Source organism: Crassostrea angulata, chromosome 1, assembly GCF_025612915.1.
Source record: "Crassostrea angulata isolate pt1a10 chromosome 1, ASM2561291v2, whole genome shotgun sequence".
In the NCBI taxonomy this organism is placed as follows: domain Eukaryota; kingdom Metazoa; phylum Mollusca; class Bivalvia; order Ostreida; family Ostreidae; genus Magallana; species Magallana angulata.
The window spans coordinates 39081707-39095719 of NC_069111.1; the positions used below are offsets into that span (position 1 = coordinate 39081707).

The 14013-nt window shown below is 32.5% G+C and overlaps 1 protein-coding gene and 1 pseudogene across 1 annotated transcript; one reads left to right on the forward strand and one right to left on the reverse strand.

Annotated features, from left to right (window-relative positions):
* Positions 1-4378: 4378 nt before the first annotated feature.
* On the forward strand, positions 4379-6175 carry LOC128163237 (scavenger receptor class F member 2-like). Its single transcript, XM_052826783.1, has 5 exons — positions 4379-4482; positions 4924-4988; positions 5312-5461; positions 5664-5778; positions 5942-6175. The coding sequence occupies exons 1-5, from the start codon at positions 4403-4405 to the stop codon at positions 5961-5963; spliced, it is 432 nt and encodes a 143-aa protein (XP_052682743.1). The 5' UTR covers positions 4379-4402; the 3' UTR covers positions 5964-6175.
* A 5448-nt stretch (positions 6176-11623) lies between these two features.
* LOC128192360 (uncharacterized) lies at positions 11624-12961 on the reverse strand (annotated as a pseudogene).
* Positions 12962-14013: the final 1052 nt, after the last annotated feature.

Sequence of the window (14013 nt, forward strand, 5' to 3'; positions counted from 1 at the left end):
TCAGTAGTCAACATGTTTTCAAGCTGTATTAATGCCGTAGTGTCACTAGTGTGTATATAACCCGTTATTTAATTCGATTAAAATGTAAATGTGTAAGGGGCGCAACTCAAGCTCCTCGCTAGGTAGCGCCACCACATCACCGAGTTTTCGTAATGAAATCCGCCAAGGGTTTATGGGAAGCAAAGTGGACCGAAAACCCTTGGCTAGCGAAGATGCCATGTTGCTGACTTCTAATGAAATTATTACAAAATGGTTTGGGCATGTTTTTTTCACATTGGTATGTGCATTCAACATATTTTGTCCCCGGTTCTTACGGTAATATCTTAAATAGATTGTCTCTTAACTCTACCAGAGTTAAGAATGATTGATATAATTTTTTTTATTGGAGAACGTTTAAATCACATAATCAATGCGGATAATATACGAGGTGGGCTTACCGCGCCGTGTTTCTATACCCAGTTCCTTTTGAGAGAAAGAGGTACTTGGTGTCTCAATCATCTTTAAATTTACTACACCAACAGACTCACATCGATTCCCTGGGATAATTGTGACTGGTTCCTACACAACTCTACATCATTTCTCCCTTCTATATCTATTCTAGTCTTTATGTCTAGAACTAAATCTTCCCCTGTTCTCTTTCAAATCTCTCAAACTCCACAGCGCGGTTGTTTATATACATGTTCTCTTGGAGTAGTCCACTTCAAGGATAGTCTGGTTGTCTCTGTTCCCACATTTATCTAAATTATCAACGATCTCCGATCCTCAGCAATGTTCAATGACTAAATTATCTGTATTTGTTTTATTCATACCATAAATCTGCTTATTTTATAAGTACTGTAGTGTAAATATTACCCACATCTACCCAATGAATTGCTTGTCTAAGTTGGTCAACGAGACCTGGGCACTACATAAATGTAAATGAGATCGACCAACCATGCACCGCGACAACTGTTTGTTTTTCTGTAATTTGATTTCAACTTGTATATTCATTCCATTATATCCATCGTCTCCAAAGATGCATGGATACTATAAAACTGGTTTTTATTTTATTTTATTTATAAAGTTTGAAGGATAAAAATGTTATTTATAATACTTTGAGGGTGAGGATTGGAGGGCCTTAAAACGTTTATTTTCATATGGCATACTCATTATAATTCGTGAAAAATACTGTGCAGAATTGTATAACATTGTGAACTGTTGCGTATTCACGCTTTAATACTAGCCAGTCGTCACGCCAATAAACTCCAGTATGTGTACATGTCGATGCATATGCACAATCGAACTTATGAATGTAACGGTAACGATTCTGTACAATGGACGATATGCATAATTATGTAAACAAATAGATCGGAAAAAACCTCTAACATATGACGAGACATTATTCATAACAAAACACGTAGTTTACATAAAAGATGGAAATTGAAATATTCAGTCAAGTCGACCATAAGGCCAACAAGTATAATTTTGTAAGAATACATTGACCAGCTAAAGAAACACTTTTGACTCATCAATATATGCTGGCATCAGTTGTGTTAATTTACAAAAATTGTCAATTTTGAGGATCAGTAAATTCGTAGACAATGGTTATACCTATCATCGCATATATATTACTCAGATACAAATACCATTTGAGCAAAAAAACGCCCCAAGAGGAAAGAATAAATTAAATCTCAAATAAACCGAATATACATATAGTATATCTATCAGGAGCTTTATGCTAGCATTCGCTATCATTATATATGTGCTTCTGTATTCAACTGATATTAAATGAATACTGCCACGCATTACAGGCGTATGTAAGTTAACAAAAGTCAGCAATTCACTGATATATTTGATTTAGGGGGAAAATTGCCAACTGTACAATACATCATATATATATATATATATATATATATATATATATATATATATATATATATATATATATATATATTCCTGTTTTAGAAATAATGGTTCTTCAAATTTATTCTCTGTATATAAAAAACGTCGATGTTTATTTATTGATATTTACAAATGAAAAAGGAAATGCTTGTTCATGTTTGTAATATATTCAAATTCAGTTTTACATGTAATTATCTTTTGTTGTGCTTGTTATTGCCAACAGCACATCGTGACAATGATTTATTTAGTGAATCCAAGAGTAAGTCATAAGTAGTAACATATGCACATCAATCTAATTCTAGCCCTGCATTGGATTTTTTATGTAGCTATTGATTGAAAGGATCATAGGACGAACCTCTGCCTTTTAGTTAGATAAAAAAGAACACGTTACAAAAAGGTACTGAATTTTAAAGCTCAGCCATTCATTCACCTTTTCATACTTTTTAGTTGACAGAATTGCAGCTTACATTCTGTTGAATGAAGGGCAAAGCTTCATCTTGCGGACAATATTTAAATTTCTTTTATCAACTTCTATCTATTAAAACGAACAAATGACCAAACTGTGTATAATAATATCACCCTTATTTAATCGAAGAAGACTCTCTACGTGACCGCCTACAATGGATACACCAAAAAGCAAAGTACACCCACCCAAAAGCAAAGTAGTTTACTATGTTTCCGAGTACATGGAGATCAATACATAAGAGAAACGCATTCGACCATTGATATGTTCAATATTTTCCTTGGATCGACATTCATTTTCGTTGGAATATATAAAGAATAGAAGGTGTGTTGTATCTATACTACAATATTAAAATAATGGGGGGGGGGGGGGGGGGGGGCTGGTCCACCCACTTTATCTCGCTGCAACATTTTTTTTAAAAATTTAAATATAAAAAATTAATTTATCATGGAGGTGCCTCCCCCCCCCCCCCCACCTTTTTTGGAGTGAAATTGAAGTTACATAATAAGATTTAGGGAAACTTTAAATTTTCCTTTTTTTTTTTTTTTAGTTTCCTTGTCAAGGTTGCACCCCCCCCCCCCCACACACTTTCAAAAAAACGATGCTACGTGCCTGTGTTTTTATTTTTTCTCAATCAACCTTTGCTAATTAATAAGCAACGAAAATTCCTCAGAACAATCTGGAAGTCATGTGGATTTTGTTTGGATTTTACAACCTTGCGCATGCGCATTACATTCATGTTAAATCGCGGGAGAATCTTTAGTTTAGGTTTCCACAAAATCATATTTGCATGGATAAACTCAGAAACGTTAATACACATACGTGTTAAATTCCATTGAGAATTTGCTGAATATTCTGTTCATCAAAGAAAATACGGGAGAATTTATGAAAAATCCCGATAGTTCCGAATGTCAACATAGTGTGCAAGTTTTAAGATAGTAAAAACGATGGTAAAAAAGTGTTGAATTCTTCATTAATATGAATTAAATTTTTAGATAAAAAGTATTAACAGTCTTAAAATGGTTTATTATGAATAATGTGTTATTTTCAATGCAACTTCATCAATTTCCCCAAAAATCGTTTCGGAGCGATTCTGCAATTTTCTGCTACATAACGGGTATTTGGAGAGCATTTTAATCGGTGAAGGCTTGTCCTGAGACGCAGTTTGATTATTCTAACTAAGCAGAGTGTAGTGAAATTAATTTCATTATTAAAGGCTGAAAGCTTTCTTATGTTAATATCAACAATACGGTGTGTCGATGTACAGTACCGATCAGACCCAACCTAACAGAAAGTAAACCCCAACTAAACCCTGGGTTTACTTTCTGGGTTTACTTTGGGTTTACTAGAGTGGACCAAGAGTAAACCCAAAGTAAACCCAGAGTAGACACAGAGAGTAAACCCAGTCAGAAGTATACCCCTGAAAGCAGACGCTAACTGTGTATTTGGAATATACAAAGGGTAGGAATTAAAGACAGTAGGAGGGTAAGATATAATACTAGTCTGCTTTACACTTCAGTGCATACAGTTGACCTCAAAAGCAATTTCAAAGTAAACCCAAAGTAAACCCCGAGTTAACCCAAAGTAAACCTCGAGTGGGCCCAAATTTTCAAAAAGTAAACCCAGAGTAAACCCCAAGTAAACCCAAAAGTAAACCCGGGGTTTAGTTGGGGTTTACTCTAGTGTTAGGTTGGGTCTGATCGGTACTGTATCTATTTCGTAAATGTCCGATATGATATGCAATGTCAACCCGTGCTCGCACGGGTCAAAGTTTTGTATTTTAAAAATATCTTGGATGAAGATAAAACGCCTTGATAGATATGAATAATACGCAAATTTGATAATGTTTAAAGTTATGACATCTAGTACTTTCCATAAAAAATATTTTCCGATATACTAGATTAATACAATTTTATTCACTATTTTGAAATACTCGCACTTGCATCTATATTTCCTTATGAAAGCCTATTCAATAAATGAAGAACACTTTATAATCCCAATGAATTATTTTGCTCTTTTTCTGTTGTTGACTGATTGGCACGTAATACAGAGTTCAAAATGCTCGGTTGTGATTACAATTTTATATTTTGTCACCTTATTTTTCTATGGGCTTCCGTTGGGAGCATTTACAGTATGTGGTAGGTACATGTATACGTTTTTAGTCATACGTTATAGTAGCGTTGGAGAGGCATGGTGATGCTTTGAGCAAAAAATTCTAGAGATTTATTTTACCTTTTTTATTGTTTCACTAACGATTTTAATAATGCATATCTAATGGAAAACCTGTCATAAATATTAAAAGGATATCTTTTAAGTATTTTTTGGAAGTAAAGGAGACAAAAGACAAAGACTTTTTAGATCTCGCTTTAAACATGACATTTGACATCAACATTTTCCTTGAATATAAGAGCATTAATTTGTTAATCAAATCATTTTTAATATCAAAATAATTTGTAAACACAAATTTGAAGAGATTTAGCTTAAATGGTGAATGTGTTCCTTTAACTTATGCACGTTTTAGTAAATTTTGCATATTTGAATGATGAAATTGACAATTTTGATTTCTTTCGGCATACTAGTTTACAGAATAATGGTTCCTGCTGTGCAAATTATTACAGAGATGTTGAATCGAGGTTATGTAAACGTAAGAATGGTGATGTACATGTACTTTTCGTTTTATTTTCTGAAAAATCATCAAGATGTGAACAGCATTATAACGTATATCAAAACTGTAACAATTGTGATACATGTTTAAGATATATTCCTGAAATGTTCTTTAAAGTAATTTAATGTTTTTTATTAGTATCAAGTACATCTGTATAATTGATATTAATTTGATGGAAAAATAAAAATCGTTTGGTTCTAATTTTCAAATTAATTTGTTTTGATATATTAAAGTTTATTCAGAATACTTTACATATATTTTGTATGACACACGCTTTAAATTTCAGTTGAATTCATTTACAGCATGCAACGGGTCATTTGGAGTTAACTGCTCTTTCTCTTGTCCAAAAGAATATTTTGGGCATGGTTGTCAGGAAAAGTGTTATTGTATCAACACTGAGACATGTGATTCAAAAATCGGATGCGTAGCCAGAAATTATAGTATGGAACCAGGTATATTATTATTGTTGTCATTTGCCTCTACATGTATAATATATATTATTATATAAAAACCATGTTTAAGTATTTCAATGGTTGTTTTTAATTTGCTATTATATACATGTACATGTATCAAAATTAAATCATTGATGTGTTGTAATGGACGTTTATATGATCAAAGAGTTTAATTTTTCATTCTTTCACCAATACTTTTCAGATCAGAAAAACATCTCGGACAATTCAACAATAAACATGATAGTTTATGTGATTTTAATTGTTGGTTGTTTCCTTACCATAACAATCCTAGGAACAGTAATGTATTTCCAATTCATGTGAGGTTTAGTTATAAATATTGAGCTTTAGATTGATTTCTACATGTACATTACAAAATTTATGACTAAATGCGATATATGTATGTATTAATGGATTCATTACATTTTCATCACGGATTTTACAGTAGATACATGTATTTTAAATAATACTTTTGCATTTTAGTAAGCGGGACATAAGACGATAGAAATCGAATACTACACTTCCACGTATCTTGTTTTATCTAAGAAGATAACGATCATTAATGACAAAGGAGTTGTCAACATACATGAGACACTAAATAGCTCTTATTCAATACTACTATTGTTGCAAAGGGAATCTGTTGCTGAAAAATATGTCTTTTTAAATCAAGAACAGATCTATAACATAATCATTTGAAATAAATTCTATATTACTCTCTCGGTCTAGTATGTTTTTTAAACAACAATTTAACCAGGGTCAAAAAAGCTATATTGGGCATCGCAACTAACTGTAAATTGCTATGCTTTGATATACCACGCTAAAAAAGTAAGGAAATTATAATCTTCTTGAGTCGTGTTATTCCCCGAATTTTACCTCTGTGGTCTAGCAATAAAGAGATAAGAAATTGTTTCGGCTAAGGATTTCCTGACTTAAAACGTTGAAGGTGTATTTGTCATGCACTGTACATTAAATTTAAACACAGTAATATTTTCTAAATTCTTCTCTTTCAAAAAAATATTTTAGTTTCTGTGGGATATCTGCATTCGAAAGCGACTTGGTTTATATATATAGATAAATGTATATCTTTTAAAAGGACAACGACAGTTTCCTAGGATTATCTCTTCTGTTGTGGATAGATTGATTCAATCATGTAAAGAATGTTATAAAAATGAAACAAACTTTCTCCTAAGTTGTGTTTTTTGCACAATGCGCATTGTATGCTCATATTGAAAATGGTTTCTACTTGATTATCGAACAAACCAGGAACTTAGATAATACACGTTTCAGCTAGGGAACAGCAGAATATAAGTTTTTAGATTTTGCATATTGAAGATTCGTTATATAGGTTATATCCGTCATCCCATTTTATTTAACTTCATTTATTTTATCTATACATTTGATATCTTTACTTTGAATATACATGTAAAACACTGGTTTTTTGCTCTTTTGGATTTTTTAGCTGAAGTTCCTTCTTTTACAGGGGGAAATTCTGTTATCAGATGGTCATTTCCACTTATATGTAAAATGTAACAAATACTTTAAATATTTGACAAATATTATTTAAGTAGTAAAAACTTAATAGATCATATGTTTGAATGACCTGTTTACATGTTTCACAATGACATTCGTCTTTATTTATTCTATAGCAGTAAAATTTCGGAAATCACCTATTCCTTGTTTGTTAATATTTGTATATGCTTTAAGTAGTGTCACATAAAAGTCCTGTGATCAAGTAGTTATATTTTTTTCTAGTAAACACACCTGCTGTTAAGGAAACTAAAAAGTGAAAATAAACCCGTTGAACTTAAGTACAATTGATCTATGAGCAAAGGCGTGTGAAGATTTCAATTATTTCCAAATTATACTATAAGTGTGTCCTTATTTTCCGAACTATATGCTTAAATTGAGATTTGAAGCAAATAAATGAAATCACAAATTTTCAAAGTCGAAATTAAAGAAACGGGATTCAATTTATTCTACGATTCTGAAAAGAACCGTAAAGGTCTTACCGGTTACCAGTGAGCAAAACACAATCTTATGGAAAATGGATTAAATATAAGATGATCGAAAATGAATGAAACTAGACACATATTTTTTAAGACTGTTTAGTACATATATCAATGTAAAAATCCTATTTCTTAAGGATGAACAACTTTTATGTGTACTTTGTTTTGATCGATCTTTTAAACACCTGACTTGGAAATTTAGCTTAAATTCATTGCACATTATTTATTCGAAAAACTTATAGTTTTATTAAAACATTGTTCATTCAGATTATAAACTGGATAATTGGTCTAGTGTGGTTCAAGTAACCCATTTGGCCGAAGAAAGTTTGCATGCAGTGCAATTTCTCTGACATAAACTGCTTTGGTGTAAACAATGTTGATATTGCTATGCGATGTTTTGAAAATACAACAGATGTATATTGCAATTGTGTATGCTTTGTATTTAATATCATGTTTTGTGTTGTTATAATTATGCTAAACTCAATTGGGAATAAACGCTGAGTGGTTAATATTAAATTACATAATATTGATTTGAAAAATAAAATAACATGTATGTAGTATTTTTTTAATAACGATTGACTCGATGTGTAGATCGTTGTTGCTAGCGCTCTCGAGTGCTAGCAACTACGTTAGTCTTTTCACTGGAATACGCATGCTCGACTCCATAGTAGGGGATTCTGGGAATATTGTACTACTGTAGATAAACCATTTGAATTTCGCTTCATCATTTTCACATGAAGTTTTGTGTTTTAAGTAACAGTAGGTCTTATAATGCAAAGTTATTTTTAATACTGTAATAAATAGCTAGCTATATCTTAAATTTCTTCAAGCTCGGAAAACAACTTCGGAGATGTTTTCCGAGCTTGCCGGAAAGGCCCGCGAAGATACGATTGCTGCAAAACAGTACATGTACCTGGTTCTTGAAAATTTTCACATCGATTGAGTCGAAATTGAAATTACAGTTGATACATAATAATTAAGGCACAGTCAATGAGCTATGCCATGCCTTAGATTCACAGTTCTAAATTGAGACCCCACTCCAGCACAATTACAGTCATTATTTACACAGAATCATCAGTTTATATCAAAGTAAATACATATTTAATTAGCTGGAATTTTTGCTGGAGGAATAAATTCGCCGAGGCGAGGCTTGTCCCTATCTTTTTGATCAATTTGGCGATTTCATTGATCTTGGAAAGGGTAAAATATTCGTGTCTTACTAAATTTCTAATAGGGAGTATGTTAACTTGTTTGATCGATTTCTTAAAAAAGTATTCGATCAAATTTATAATTATAAACAGTGCGACACTTAGGTCCGGACACGACAAGGTCCGGGCTTTCAACTTCCCTTTCCGTAAGACTTGTGTTAAAAAAATTCCAATATTCTGCAGGGATTTTCTGCAACGACATCCCCATGTCAATATCAACATGCACAATGACTCATTTACTTACAACTAGGCTATAAATCAAAATATTCCATAGGAGAATGATGGGATTTTTCATCCCAACTAAACTGCGACCAAAATCCTATGGGAGAAAAAATTCTAAAAGGGATATTTTCTCCAATAGGATTTTTTTCCCATTTTGATACAAACAGCATTTTAAAAAATCCTGTCTTAAGGTATATATGGGATAAATTGTCCTATAAAATGACATTTTTAGGATAATTTTTCCCACGGGATAAAAGAACTGTAAAGTTATGATTGCTTGATTGTTTGTTCAACTTATGGGATGCACTTGTCTTGATACAATATGCCTGTATTTCATACTGGCGTGCGACCAGTTCTTGCCAAGTACCATATTGCCTTGTTATTGATAGTTGATGTATTCATTAAATAAATAATGATTAGAATTCACCATGTGTGAGATGCTATACAATGTATTTATTTTCTTATATCTTTTGCCACTATACATGTACATATATATATAGTCCTATATCCTAACGACAAACTAGATATTCAACAAACACTTTTATGAACCCTTGCATTAGCATAGCCACTGTTGGTGGCAAAATGTTAGGATGCCAGATGTTAGCTCAATTATCTAGGATCTGAACATAATCTAAATGAATAAAACAAAATCCACGAGTTTAACAGTTGCCGTTATAACATATATACAGTTTATCAAACAATATTAAATTGCTATGAAAAGTGCAATGCATGTCGTCTAAAATGTTTGCAGGCAGTTAGAGCAAATCCCAGCTTTTCAACATGCCTAGTCATTGATGTTGTTTTTAATTTACGTTACATTTAAGTTACAAAATGCTATGGTTTCCATGTAAATGTTTTATATTCATGTACCCACGAGCATTTTCATGTGTTGGCACGACAACTGAACAAGGTGCCAACACAACTGAACAAGGTATCGTATTGCTCCATAGAAAAAACGGAACTCTTTTCTTTGACCGGAAATTACTAGTTAAGTGGAACGTAAATGTTTCCTTCTCTATTTATCTATATGATTATATAACGTTATGTATGTGTCCTTGATATTTCTTTTAATATTTATTCTTTATATCTTAATTGAATATCAAGTTGGTCTCATCATAAAATAGTTACCTCTTATATTCGATGTTTTCAAGAAAAAATTCCACCTATAAGCGTAGATCCGCGCATAAAGTAGATAAAAATCCTGTTAATAGTTATTTAAAAAAAAGAGACCAAGGACCTCTTCCGCCAAAAGAATTATTACATTAATATTTGGGATACGTATGGATCTGGATGTATTCTAGGATGAGTATTAAAAAAAACTTCTTATTATTAAATGTATTGATTTGAGAATATAAAAGTTTTGTGTAACACTCGACAAAAGCCCTGTCACAGTTTCAAACCACCATTTTTTTAAATAAATACATCAAAAAAGTGTTTATGATACTGCTAAGATCTGCTAGAACATATAGCTGTTGCAAATAGCCTTTCCTCCTAATTCTTAGCATCAAAGGCTTGAAAATATATCCAAAAATTTCACAAATTGCTTGATGCGACTCTGACCTTTTCAGCCCATTTGGTGCAAAGATTGGATGTAATCACTTCCTTGTATTGATGAAATATATTCAACCAAGTGAATTTTAAACTATCACCAATTTCACATAAACTACCTCTTTACATATAAAACTTCAAAACAGGGATTGTGACTGATAAATTGGCCATGCAATTGGATCTTTGATACCACTTTTAGACAATTATGTGCAGTTAGTATTAATAGCCTTTAAATTATTTTATTTACTGTACCAAAATATGCTGTTTCAATGCACTTTCAGGATTTCAGGATATGACTGCACTAAAGCAATTAAAGACAAAGATAATGTAATATTGTCAATATGATTTAATTCACAAATAATTAAGTATCATATGACATTAATGTTCAAATCAAAAATATATCAACCTGTTTCTCTAGACTTTCACTTTTGTATAAAAGAGTTGAATCAATGATGACTTTTAATGAAAAAAGAATGAACCCCCCCCCCCCAATATAATTAAAATTAATGTCAAATTATAATGTATTGCAAACAAAATAGGGATGTGTTGCGATGACCAATATGGGTTAAGTTCTAAGCTACAATACTTGTTAAATTCCTCTTCAAAAGTGAGACAGTCCCCAAGGGATCAACACTTAAACATTATAGGATATCCATTAAATGGATTATTAAATGAATAAATAAATATGGCTGAGGTATAGATATTTCAACAGCTTAAAAGCATGCTGATAATTTCCAGTTAAAAGGGAGTCTATACTATTATTTGAGGTCATGACCTTGGATGGACAAGATGTTTCCTAACTTGATAGTTTCTAAAATATGTGGCTAATTCCAAAGAAAATTCAATTATATTTAAATCAACATTGTTTTACCAGTGATATAAGTCTGATACAAAGAACCAAAAATTAATATTAATTGAAATTATGCTGAAAATCATTACTCATACTATTAGCTGAAATATTAAGAAATATGGATTTTGACAAATTATTTATTATTATTTCATTTAATATTACATTATTTTGACCAACAAGAAGTGCATTGTGACGTCTTATTATATCTTCACCCTGCTTCAGCAGGTGATACGGAATTAACAATCGGCTTATTAACCAATCAGATCTAATGTAATGTGACATAGGAAATAATGTAATCTATCGGTCTTTTTCACATAGATATAAAGGGACGAATAGTGGCAATTAATTTAAACAGAGTGCCATTTTCAGAAAAATCCCATATATGATAAACAAATAAAAAACAACAACAATAATTTAACATGATCGAATGTTGACGTTTCAATTTTTGGCTGCCTTCTCCTTCCTCATGCCCTGCGATGAACCACTTTCACCTGAAAAGTTATTAAAATATATTCAATGAATACCATGTTTATGTTAAAATTTAAATATTATATATTTCAGTACATAATCATATAACGTTGAATTTTAAAAAACAAACAATTATAGCAAAGTCAGAATACTTTGACATGTATTTTTGGACATGTAGTTGTAAGCTGCTTGGCTATTTGTAATTAGTAAGATATAACAAGCAGCTTTAAAGTGGTCTGGCAAACATAACATTGCACAAAATACGTGATAGGGCAATTAAAAGTATAAGCTTATAAAAGTATATAGGTAAGGCAAATGTGAATTACCGTTGACCCCTTCTTCAAGTTCCTGATATGCTCATGCAGGGTCTGCATTTCCAGAACTGCAACTGTTGGTGCTTCCTCTGGACATCTGGAAATTGAAACAGGCTTGCCCTTTTTGCTGGATGCAATGGCAGTTATCTCTCCTTTTGAATATGGTCCTTCCACTATTTTATCTGGTCCTCTGTCATTTTCCCACCATCTTGCCATTTATTTAGGCCTCTTTTAATGGATTAAAAAACCTTTCTTCCTTTTCCTGCAATCTGCTGAATTGGCTCAAGGTCATTTTGGTACGCAGCGGCCAGGCTGGTGACGTCAACGACCTGATATGTTGTGGACTTGAGATGCCATTCCTTGAAATGCATCAGCACTTTATCCCCTTTTTTCACGAATTTAAGCTGGTGGGGGCTGCTGTGGCCAACGAGTTGAACTTTTGATGAAATCAACATCTGTTTGTAGTCCCAGATATTCTCAAGACGTTGAACATTTGACATGGGGTGGTATGCCTCTCTTGCCAAATCCCGGAAGATAGGAAGAGTAGGCAAAGACTTTCTTGCGATATCCTTAAAAAGATATTGGTCAGCACTCTCACGGGTGTGACTAACCTTTAGAAATAAAACTATAATCTGTTAAACAAGAAAAAACAAAAAATGTCAATTATTATTATTTTTAGAATACAAGGTTTCTTGTATTTTCATCAAAATTTTTCAATAAGAAATTCATGACTGATTAGATTGAATTAGTTTCAAAGGCCAAATGTAGTTTTCTTTGTCCATTTTTTCGGCCCAATTTAGTGTTCGAACTACAGTTTATTTATACCCTTTAAAGCTGACATGAATTCATAAATACGCATTATTTTCCTTTTCACCTACTACCGCCATACTGTGGTTTCATTAATATTCGAGGGTATCAATTTTCGTGGTTAAAGTAAAAATCACAGTTTCAAGGATACATGTACGTAAATTCGTGGCCAACCGGCATATCAATACAAAATATTAATAGAAATTGCACTTCAATGAACATTTAATTTTGTGGATCAACTTAACAACGAAATCCACGAAAATTGGTATTCAACGAATATTGATAAAACCACGTATTAGTTGTCGATTTCTATTGTTCTGCTTATCACAACACACCCCTTATGTAAGGCCGAGAGCACTAGCCATGCTTCACCGCATTCAGTTAGGTATTTCATACACCCGAACACGTTACCTTGGACGAAAAGACGTTCCGAAACGCGTTTTGAACAAAAATGATATGACAACCACTGTTCTGACAAGGAATATCCTATGAACGACAAAACAAGACAGACTAAAATCCAGGCACATAAACTTCAAATTTCAAAAATCCTCCATAATTGTAGACCGTTTTCTTGTGTATGTTATAACATCGCACATGCGCAAACCACACACTGTTGCAGATCGAGCAATGTCGCATGGATTTTAGAAACGGAGCTTTTTTGTATGAAGCGATTGAAACGATGCTAAGTTGTTACTTTCTTGGATTTATTATCATTTAGCTACTGTTTTGGGTGTAGTGCCGCCGGGGTTTTCAAAAAGATGCAACCGCTATTCACTCTGTATGAACGACACACGTGTTCGATGTGCATGCGAAGTACTGTACCGGTAAGACTGCACTATCTGTACAAACGTATACGGGTACCTTAGAAATTTTCTATACAAATAAATATATTCTGAGTTTTATTGGTTGTTGTTTCCTTTATTCTTGATTACAAACATTTTACTACAAAGTGTAGTTCATGCATTTAGAAGTCCTTGCAACCTGAATGCCTCGATCGGAAAGCAACCGACCGTAACTTTCTCGCAAGGTATATATACCCCAGGGGAAGTAGAGGAGCGATCGAAACTAATATGGCGATCAAATGCATTTATGAATTCATGTCAGCTTTAAGAAAATGTTTTGATACCATTTA